Here is a 10,972-nt window from a genome sequence, read left to right on the forward strand (position 1 = left end):
GGCTGAGGCAGGAGAATGGCGTGAACCCAGGAGGCGGAGCTTGCAGTGAGCCGAGATCGCGCCACTGCACTCCAGCCTGGGCAACAGCGTGAGACTCCGTCTCAAAAAAAAAAAAAAAAAAAAAAGAAATGAGGGAATTCTAATTGTAGGAATTTCTTCAGAATACATTTGCAGAGTAAATGGAAAAGAAAAGGAGTCCAGAAATGCTGATTACTCATTGTACATTAAATCTTTATGACTGTGTCAAGATTATTTACCTTGATATCCTATGCAGTAACCCCAGGAGTTTAGGTCTTATTCCCAGGGTCTTATGGGATGTCCTGGGGTTTCTGGAAGCCTGGCTAATTGCTATTATAGCAAGTCTATAGTCACTCACTAGGAGATTTATTTGCTGCATATTTAGAGACTGTGATATATTCTGAATGTGAAACACAAGGATTCATGAATCTCTGAGCCTTGCAAGGAACCATGAGAAAAGCACTTATTCATACAAAATATACAAGCAAATTAATATATAAGCTGGAAAGGTAGCACCGCAAATTTTATGTCAGACATTCTTCAACGGAGAGAATTCCTAGTGATTTGTAATATTTCTGCATATACTTTATAAAATTTTTCGTTTTTATAAAAAAAATTTAATCTTCACCTCAACCATTGAACAAATAACGTCTCGCAAGTCTAAAACATATCTCATTTTCTATTCTGAGAATACGTCATTGTATTCAGTTTAGATGAAGCAATGTTGTGATACAAGCAAGCCTGAAATTTCAGACGTTTAACACAAACATTTACATACACAGAAAAATGAGAAGGTGGTAGGGAGTTAGATAATTTTGTTTTAAATGGAAGAGGGACAGAAGGAAAGCTATATAAATGGTTGGAGTGTATAGAGAAAGTAGTAGAAAAATATGCGGTCATGAATGAATTAAAATATGGTTATTAATGAATATTGGGATGCTGGATAAACAAATTAAAAATATGGGGTGCTTGGATAAACATTTTCATCTTTCAAAACAAGAAGTCATTTTATCATGTCTCCAGAAAAGAGCAGCATAAGCACATGATTTAGAAACAACATGATAATTATCAAACGAAACATCTAAAATTGTGCAAGTGTTATCTCTGGGAAATGAGAGTGGGAGGAGCGAACTTTTGGGTACGGTGAAGTAGGAGACCTCGTATTTCATTATATACCTTATTAAATTCATTTAAAACTATGTGCATGTATTACTTTGGCAAAGAAAAAGTTTTAAAAAACCCAGAAGACGTATTTAGTAATTTTGGCATGAAAGTTGCCTGTTGTTATGTTTTAAAATGTGATGACAAGCCTGGTAGGGTACTCAGTTGCAGAGAGTAGAAGAATTGCTGCTCCATCCTCCACCCTCTTTCTCCTTCCACTTGAAATGGGTTTCTTAGAAAGTATTATTTTGGAGCAAGAGGAAAGGAGTAACTAGAATCTTGTGAAATTAGAGGTTGTTTGAGGCACAAAGTCTGATGTGGAAGATTTGGAGGCAGGGGAGTAATAAGGAAATTAAGGAGCTTAAGAAGAGGAGTGGAAGATAGGTACCCAACTGGTAAGCAGATAGAATAAACAGAACTCCCCAAACCACAGCTTTCATAACATTTCATGAGTCAGTTTTTAGATGTGTTAGTAGTCTGTTTTCACGCAATAGATGCTTATTTAGTTGTAATAGTGGAAACTGTATGTAATAGTGGAAATTTCTATGTCCTGTACCCAGGGGTGTTCCCAGTGACAGGCATCATTGCATAATTCTGTGCTCCAGACTCAGTCTCATGGCTTCTTGTCTTCAGAGGCATTTTCTTGTTTTTTTTTTTTTGAGACGGAGTCTCGCTCTGTCACCCAGGCTGGAGTGCAGTGGCCGGATCTCAGCTCACTGCAAGCTCCGCCTCCCGGGTTCATGCCATTCTCCTGCCTCAGCCTCCCGAGTAGCTGGGACTACAGGCGCCTGGCACCTCGCCCGGCTAAGTTTTTGTATTTTTAGTAGAGACGGGGTTTCACCGTGTTAGCCAGGATGGTCTCGATCTCCTGACCTCGTGATCCGCCCGTCTCGGCCTCCCAAAGTGCTGGGATTACAGGCTTGAGCCACCGCGCCCGGCCTTCAGAGGCATTTTCTTTCTGCACCTTCTTTTCATTTAAAACCATCAACACCACACGACAACAAAGCAGTAGAATATATGATCGTCTCTCACTCACATAGGAGAAGAAGAAATGGTTTTAAATGGAATCTGGAAGACTTAGACAAATGCTAAGGAAAAATTTAATGAGGGAAACATCAACAAACATTTAACATCAAACATTGAAAAACAGAGTAGATTCTCTTATGTCACCCAGCTTGCTTTAGGATAGAAATAGAACTAATTTTTACAATGATTTTTACATTTTGCATTAATCAGAAACGAGAGGGTTTGTTCAATGCACTTGCTGGGTCCTAACCCCTAGAGATTCCAATTCAGTAAGTCTGGGCTGGGGCTTGAGAATCTGCATTTCTAACAAGTTTCTAGGTGATGCTGATGCCAGTAGTCTGTGTACACTTTGAGAACAAAGGATTGATTCTTTGACAGTTTTTGAAGTCCCCTGCTCACCATATCACTTCATCCTTTTAGAAACGTTCACTGTGTGATTACCTAAGAGCCCCTGCTTGTTGGCTGCTCAGCATTTTCACACAGTTGTACTAATACTATTTCTCTCTGAAAAGACATTGTTTGAGGAACAGTGGGTAGAATGTGTGAGCTCCTCACTGAAGGCTGCCTCCAGAATGCTCTGAACGGACTGCTTTGCTTTCTTCCTAAAATCTTTCCCCAAGAGGGCATAAAGGAAGGGATTAAAGCAACTATTGGCAGATGCTAAAGCAGTGAATACATGATCCCAGGACATCAGAGTTTTCCCCAAGGGAGTTTCTGGGTCAGTAAACAATGACAGGACTCCAGAAATGTGGTATGGAGCCCAGCAGACAAGAAAGACAGTCACCACCACCACCGCCACTCGAAAGGTTTTGCCCTGAGACTTGGCGAAGCGGCCCCTTTGCATTCGGAGGACAATGAAGCTGTAACAGGCTATCATGATAACAGAGGGCAGCAGGAAACCCACCACTAGCCTAGTGATCGTTATTGCCACGAGGGGTGTTGACACTTGATTGTCATATGTGAATTGGCCTAAACTGTAATAATCCTGGAAATCTTGTGGTAGCTCATACTCGTATAAGGAATTGCTAGCAGCACTAGGGAACAGCTTTAAATGAGTAGATAGAAAAGCATCAGAGTCATCCAGTGGGCTAGTTTTGTGACCTTCAATAGGAAACCCACTGGGGATTTTAGGTGAGGCCACACCGGCAGGTTTAAATACATTAGAATACGGACTGTGACTAGCAGAGTCCTTAGGGAGTGAATCCGCAGAAGGTCTTTGAAACGTTTGAGGGTGGAAGGCAGTGGTGACTGTCCAAGGATGATCATTTGCTTGGAAAGAGGAAGGATCTAACCTATCATTCATTTCTCCAGGCAGCTGAACAATGTTTTCAAGAGACCTGTTTTCTAGTGGATTTCCATAAAAGTCTAGATAATCTAATGAGCCGGAGAGATCAAATTTGTAGCCACATTTACTATGGTTGTCTGTAGTGAAGATTTCCCGGTACACGAACACGGGGATGCACATCACAAAAGCCACCACCCAGATACATCCACAGATAGTGCAGGCCGTCCCTACATTGCGATGATTCTGACACCAGATTGGCTTGAATACCACAAGACAGCGGTCCAGGGTAATGGCAGTAAGCAGGAAGACACTGGCAAACATGTTGAGGACAATGATGGAGGGGATGAGCTTGCATAGGAACCTGCCGTAGGGCCACTGTCCCTGGAGAGCCAAGTGAGCCAGTGAGAAGGGCAAGGAGAGGCAGCAGAGAAGGTCCGCCAAGGTGAGGTGGAGGAACCAAACTGTGTTCACTGTACGCTGCATCTTCAGGCCAGCCACCCACAGCACCAGCCCATTGCCTGGCAATCCCAGTAAGAAAGTAAGGCTGAGAATGACCATGGAGAGAATTACTGGGGACTCATTCCACGGCTGTGAGAGTAGGTCAGTTGAATTGGTCTCAGCAGAGAAAGGCGCCATTGCTAAACTTCTGCAAAAAGATGAAAAAAATGTGAAAATGAATGGTATCTTTTTGAAAATGCATACATATTCTTAGGATTCTAATCTTCCCACATAAAGATGTGGGATCATGAAACCAGAAGGTCCTCACGCTGTTTTAGTTTGCCTTCCTTCACCTCACACTGGACCACACAAAAGCATTCTCTGATAGACAATTTTATTTATTTATTTATTTATTTATTTATTTATTTATTTATTATTTTTCAGACAGAGTCTTCCTCTGTCGCCTAGGCTGGAGTGCAGTGGATTGATCTCAGCTCACTGTAAGCTCCGCCTCCCAGGTTCAAGCGATTCTCCTGCCTCAGCCTCCTGAGTAGCTGGGATTACAGGCATGCACCACCACACTCGGCTAATTTTTTTTCTATTTTTAGTAGAGACGGGGTTTCACCATGTTGGCCAGGCTGGTCTCGAACTCCCGGCCTCGTGATCCGTCCTCCTCGGTCTCCCAAAGTGCTGGGATTACAGACATGAGCCACCACGCCCAGCCAGCCACCAACTTCTTAATCCTTTGTAATGTATCTTCTGCTTCCATAATTCTGCTAAAATTACTTCTAAAAACCAAATCCGAAAGTTTGTTTCTCAGCCACTTTCCACAATATGTGTCATTATATACAGTGACTTCTTAACACTCTCTTGGCCTCTGTGATATTACCTTCCCCTAATTCTGAACATGCTCGTAAATGTACCATTTTATAGCTTTCCTGAACAATTCACTATTCCAACTTAGCCATTTTCTATTCCATGGCTAATGCTGTTTACTTCTATCTAGAATTATGCCGTTCACCAAGTCTTTAGCTTCTTAATTTGTGTGTGTGTGTGTGTGTGTGTGTGTGTGTGTGTGTGTGTGCGTGCATGTTTGAACATTTTTTCATATTCTATATGCAATGACACATTTTATCTTGTATAATAATTATAATGACTGTCTAATCTATTATTCTGGATTTAAACTTTATGATGGTAAAAAGGAGTCTTATTCATAAATGCTTGTTTCACATAATTTAACACAATGCCTTATGAGACACCAAGGTTAAAGATTATGTGGACAGGCTGGGTACAGTGGCTCATGCCTGTAGTCCCAGCACTTTGGGGGGCCGTGGGGAGCAGATCACTTGGGGCCAGGAGTTTGAGACCAGCCTGGCCAACATGGCAAAATCCCATCTCTACCAAAGATACAAAAATTAACTGGGTGTGGTAACTCACATTTGTAATCCCAGCTACTTGGGAGGCTGAGGCACGAGAATATCTTGAACTAGAGAGGCAGATGTTGCAGTGAACGGAGATTGCACCATTGCACTCCAGTCGGCATGACAAAGCGACTCTGTCTCAAAAAAAAAAAAAAAAGAAAAAAAGAAAAAGAAATTACTTGAATAGATGGATGCCCATTTTGGGGGCTGACTTTTTTTTTTTCCTTTTGCAATTACATCTAAAATTCTAATTTGTATCCATGTAATCCTTACCCAGGCCTCTTCCTTAATTCCCATGCTGTCCCTTTTAACTTTCTTTTTGTTAAATTCCTAATTTTTATTGGATAAAATAACATTTTACATTTATTTTTATAGAAGTTCAAAATATTTTTGTGACTTGAAAGTAGTTCTGCTGAGTCAACCAAATATTGTTACAGGGCCTCATATGATTAGCAGAAGTTAAAATAGCAAGTCAACAAAACAATAAAAAAGAAGACATGGGCTGGGCACAGTGGCTCACACCTGTAATCCCAGCACTTTGGGAGGCTGAGGCGGGCAGATCACCTGAGGTCAGAAGTTTGAGACCAGCCTGTCCAACATGGAGAAACCCTGTCTCTACTAAAAATACAAAATTAGCCAGCACGGGGGCCTATGCCTGTAATCCCAGCTACTCAGGAGGCTGAGGCAGGAGAATCGCTTGAACCAGGGAGGCAGAGGTTGTGGTGAGCTGAGATCATGCCATTGCACTCCAGCCTGGGCAACAGAAGCAAAACTCCGTCCCCCTCCCGCCCCCTCCCCCGACCAAAAAAAGAAGAAATTATTCTCATTCCCCTTTCCATGGCCTTGTCTACTCAGATATTTAAATCCTATCAGGGTACCCCCCTAAAATATTGAGAGAAGGATAGAGTCATAGGATGCTTGGACCGAAAGAAAACTTGGTAATCATCTCTTCTCTCCTCATTTTGTTGTTGTTGTTTGTTTGTAGAGGCAGGGTCTTGCTATGTTGCCCAGGCTGCTCTCAAACACCTGGACTCAAGCAGTCCTCCCACCTTGGCCTCACAGTGCGCTGGGGTTACAGACGTGAGCCACTGTGCCCAGCCTATGTTTTCTCTGCTTTTATTTCTCAAGACAGTGAAACTCAGCAAATTAGATTACTATTATATAATCATTACTAGGGAGGTTCTTGGATTTCAGATCCAATGACTGTTAGGCCAATGCTGTTTTTAATACCACAAAAAATCACATTAAAAAAAAAAGATATATGGTATTGCTAATAAAGGGGAAGCTGCCGAGAAATGCATGAATTGAAGTAGCAGGGACTGCAAACAGCAAACTTTCAATAAAAATAAATAGAGTTATCTGTCATGAGCTATATGTTAAATATTGCATATTATCTGTTTTGAAATGAAAGTATGTATGAGTCAGGGATTAAAAGTCCTTCAGAACAATGCCGGGTGCGGTGGCTCACGCCTGTAATCCCAGCACTTTGGGAGGCTGAGGCGGGCAGATCACCTGAGGTCAGGAGTTCAAGACCAACCTGGCCAACACGGTGGAACCCCGTCTCTACTAAAAATACAAAAAAAAAAATAAACTGGGTGTGGTAGCACGTGCCTATAATCCCAGTTACTCAGGAGGCTGAGACAGGAGAATTGCTTGAACCTGGGAGGCAGAGGTTGCAGTGAGCTGAGATTGTGCTACTGTACTCTGGCCTGGGCAACAGAGTAAGACTGTCTCAAAAAAAAAAAAAAAGTCCTGCAGAACAAGATTACTTTTTACATTTCTTCAAGTTAATTTGGCTAAAAAGTACCATACCTTTATGTTTAAGATTAGTAGAGGATTAAAAAAGTTATTACTAAGTTGACCAGCAGTAATTTAAAGGTAATTAATATCCTGAAACTAAAATTCCACTATGATAGAGAAAGAAAAGTGGACCCCAGAATCAAATTGTAGTAATAGGATAACAGAGTCAGTAGCAATAAGGACAAAATAATTAAAAAAAGAGAAAGAGGAAATGGAAAGGAAAGAAAGTATAATCAATGATTTGAAAAACAAATTAATGGGGACAGCTGGAATCAAAGTTCAGGGTGAACTACATAGCCAATTCAAAGAGAAGAAAGAAATTACATAAAAATTCACTATTAATTCCATTATGAAAATATTAAAAGCAAAGACAAATGGAATGTGGAATATTTAGAAAAAGGAAGTTGGACATAGAGATAAGACAAAAGAATTGAAAGTCGGAGAAGAAATAGGGGAAATAGAAGATAATGACCCTCAAAATCATTGCCTATAATGAGCAAAACAAGCTAAGCACAAGTCATCAGGTGGATCTAGATTTTCTTACCAAAAAACTGAGACAGTAGCTGAAGGCTTCAGCACCTGGATGTCCCCACGAGTCTGTCTGGTCCCCACACTTAACCACAGTGAAGTCATGAAGTATGGCAAGAAAATTTGCTGAACTTTCTCTTCTTCTTTCCTCTCTCTGTTTCTGGCAATAAATTAAGCCTCATGCTCTAGACCACTATCTGACCTCACAGGAAGGGTTTCAAAGTGAGTCATTTCTAAATGACTTAGAAAGGCGAAGCAGGAAAACAGAAGTAGGAGGCTGTAATCCTGAGACATTTTCTGCAACACACAGAGAACGGTTAGAGAGAGGGTGCTTCTGTACATAGGGTTCAACTTCGTAGGTTTTGTTTAGAAATGCAAAAAAAAAAATGACTCTATGAGATGTGAGGGTTGGGGTGGGGAGTGGTTGGGGAGGAATGACCTGAATAAACTCATTTAATTAATCTCAAATAACATATCCTAAATGCTTGATATATGTGAAAAATGGTGCCATGCCAAAATCAGGATGGATGAAGCTCTGTTCTAATCTCCAGAGATTCACAATCAAGTGGGAATTTGTACCCATACATATACACACAAAACTGTAATATAACCTACACTATAATAATAGAAGTAACAATAGAAGTAAAATAATAGAACACTCTAGGCAAGAGTGTATATAACCCAGGGCAATCTAGGAGAGTCTTAAGATAGAAATAAGATGTGGGCAAGTCCTTAAGTACTTGTAGGAATTCTAGAGACAGAAAAAGGTGTAAAGCTGCTTAGGCCATAAGTGGAGCCTAGTCAAGGTCAGGTAGGTGGGAGAGGGCAGGTAGGTGGGAGAGGGCAGGGAGGTGGGAGAGGGCAGGGAGGTGGCAGAGGGAAAGTAGGTGGGGAGGTAGGTGGGAGAGCTTAGTGGTCACTGGAGAACAGGCTGGGGTCGAGGTGGTGTTTCATCAGGAAGGAGTACAGAAGACTGAAAATGATTCCTGCTTAATGAATACTATGCTGTAAATAATTCTCATATTATTATTTTAGATATATGCATATAAAATAAAGTTTATTTGGGTCAAATGTATTTGAACACTGTTGTCTGTGATATAGGCTTCAGTCTATATTAATCAACTTGTCCAGACCATAATATCTGCTCCTCCTCTTGTTTGCAGTCAAGTCACCACGGAATATTTTTGAGGCAGAAAGACCAAAAGAAAAATGCCAAGAGTTGAGTAGTATTTATTAGTTTATTTCCATTGTCATCATCTAATTACAAAAATAGAACATACTTTGTTCTAGAAGAGATAAATTGAAATAATACAGAAGTGTAATGGGTAAAAAAATGAAATATTTTCTTTTCAATTCCACTGCCTGAAGTAACTATTTTTAATAGGTTAGTGTTCATTCTTCCTGAATTTTTTTTTCTGAATATAGCACACATTTTGTTGTTTGAGACAGGGCCTCACTCTGTTGTCCAGGCTGGAGTGCAGTGGCATGATCTTGGCTCACTGCAACCTCTGCCTCCTAGGTTCAAGGACTTCTCCCACCTCATCCTCGTTCGTGGGACTACAGGCATGCACCACCACAACCGGCTAATTTTTGTATTTTTTTGGTAGAGATGGGGTTTCGCCATATTGGGCAGGCTGGTCTTGAACTCCTGACCTCAGGTGATCCACCTGCCTCAGCCACCCAAAATGCTGTGATTACTGGCGTGAGCTACTGCGCTTGGCCTAACACGTATTTTTTTTAAAAGGTAGTTTTGAACACAAATGGGATGGTAATTTATGTGTGATTTTATGTCTTGCTTTTTTACTTAACAATATATCAAACACATTTCTATGTTAGTACATATAATTCTATTGATTATTTTAGGTTTTCTTTCCTCCAATATTTGAAAATATTGAATAATCTAGGTATTCAGAAAGCATATAAAAGATAGGATTACCATATATGTACATATATATCCAATTAAAATATACTTTATAAAAGCAGTTAATTCCCTGTGGTAAAAATTAAATATGAGAAGATTAAAGTAAAAACTAAAATTTCCTAAACACCTAGCTATCCTTTTTCCACTTTGCAGATGTAATCTCTCTTATAAATACTCACATTCTACTACGCATATTGTTTTGTTCTGTTTTTTCCACTTATCTTTTTATATCAGGACATCTTGGCCCAAATCATATTTTTTTTTTTTCCCCTGAGACAGAGTTTCGCTCTTCTCGCCCAGGCTGGAGTGCGATGGTGCAATCTCGGCTCACTGCATCTTCTGCCCGCTGGGTTCAATCGATTTTTCTGCCTCAGTCTCCCAAGTAGCTGGGATTACAGGTGCCTGCAACCACCCCTGGCTCATTTTTTGTATTTTTAGTAGAGACGGGGTTTCACCATGTTGGCCAGGCTGGTCTCCTGACCTCGTGATCCGCCCGCCTCGGCCTCCCGAAGTGCTGGAATTACAGGCGTGAGCTATGTGGTCGGCCCCGAATTATACTTTTAAAATTGCTCCATATTATTTCATTTAATCAATTATTTTTCATTGAATATTGTTTTTATCCAATTTTAAATGATTAAAACAAAACTCAATGAGCACTGTTGTATTTATACGTATTTCTGTAGAAAAGAGTTTTAGAATTGGAATTGCTAAATCGAAGAGCATACACATTTAAATTTTTGAAAGATACAGAATTTTCCACTAAAGAGACTTCACCAATCATCACACTAAGTTCAGTACCATAAACATACAGTCTGCTCCTGCTACTGACGCAGTGTGTTGCGCTGCGGAAGATGGAGGAGGAATGAGAGATGTATATAACTGTAATACAGTAGGGACTACTAGGAGGGCATACGAAATACACCCTGGGAATACGAAACCGTAAGAGACTAATTCTCATGGAAGCAAACCCACCATGATGCACTGAAGAGGAAGCACTGGGGCCATAAGGATGGCTAGAAATTTGTCAGGCAATAGTACTGTAAACTAATACCTTGTCTGTCTCTCTCCCCTACCGTGAATTTCTTGTCTGTCTCCAGTGACTGCTACCTTGCCTGGTATAACAGGTCTGTGGCACCAATAAGTGAATGAATGTTTGTTTGAAAAGGATGTTGACATCTGAATATAATTCAAAGAATTAACTTGAGTCCTTAAAGTTGTTTCTGGCATGAATTCAATTTTACTAATTTCTCTCTCTCTAAAGATTACACAGCAATGTGGCTGGGCGTGGTGGCTCACGCCTGTAATCCCAGCACTTTGGGAGGCCGAGGCCGGCGGATCACCTGAGGTTAGGGGCTCGAGACCAGCCTGGCCAAC

The 10,972-nt window shown here is 40.7% G+C and overlaps 1 protein-coding gene across 1 annotated transcript; it reads right to left on the reverse strand.

Moving 5' to 3' along the window:
• Positions 1-2,256: 2,256 nt before the first annotated feature.
• Positions 2,257-7,868, reverse strand: LOC105499866 (complement C3a receptor 1). Its single transcript, XM_011772686.3, has 2 exons — positions 7,694-7,868; positions 2,257-4,136 (listed from the first exon to the last, which is right to left on the reverse strand). The coding sequence occupies exon 2, from the start codon at positions 4,124-4,126 to the stop codon at positions 2,681-2,683; it is 1,446 nt and encodes a 481-aa protein (XP_011770988.1). The 5' UTR covers positions 4,127-4,136; positions 7,694-7,868; the 3' UTR covers positions 2,257-2,680.
• Positions 7,869-10,972: the final 3,104 nt, after the last annotated feature.

This window comes from Macaca nemestrina, chromosome 10 (assembly GCF_043159975.1).
Source record: "Macaca nemestrina isolate mMacNem1 chromosome 10, mMacNem.hap1, whole genome shotgun sequence".
NCBI classification, from domain to species: domain Eukaryota; kingdom Metazoa; phylum Chordata; class Mammalia; order Primates; family Cercopithecidae; genus Macaca; species Macaca nemestrina.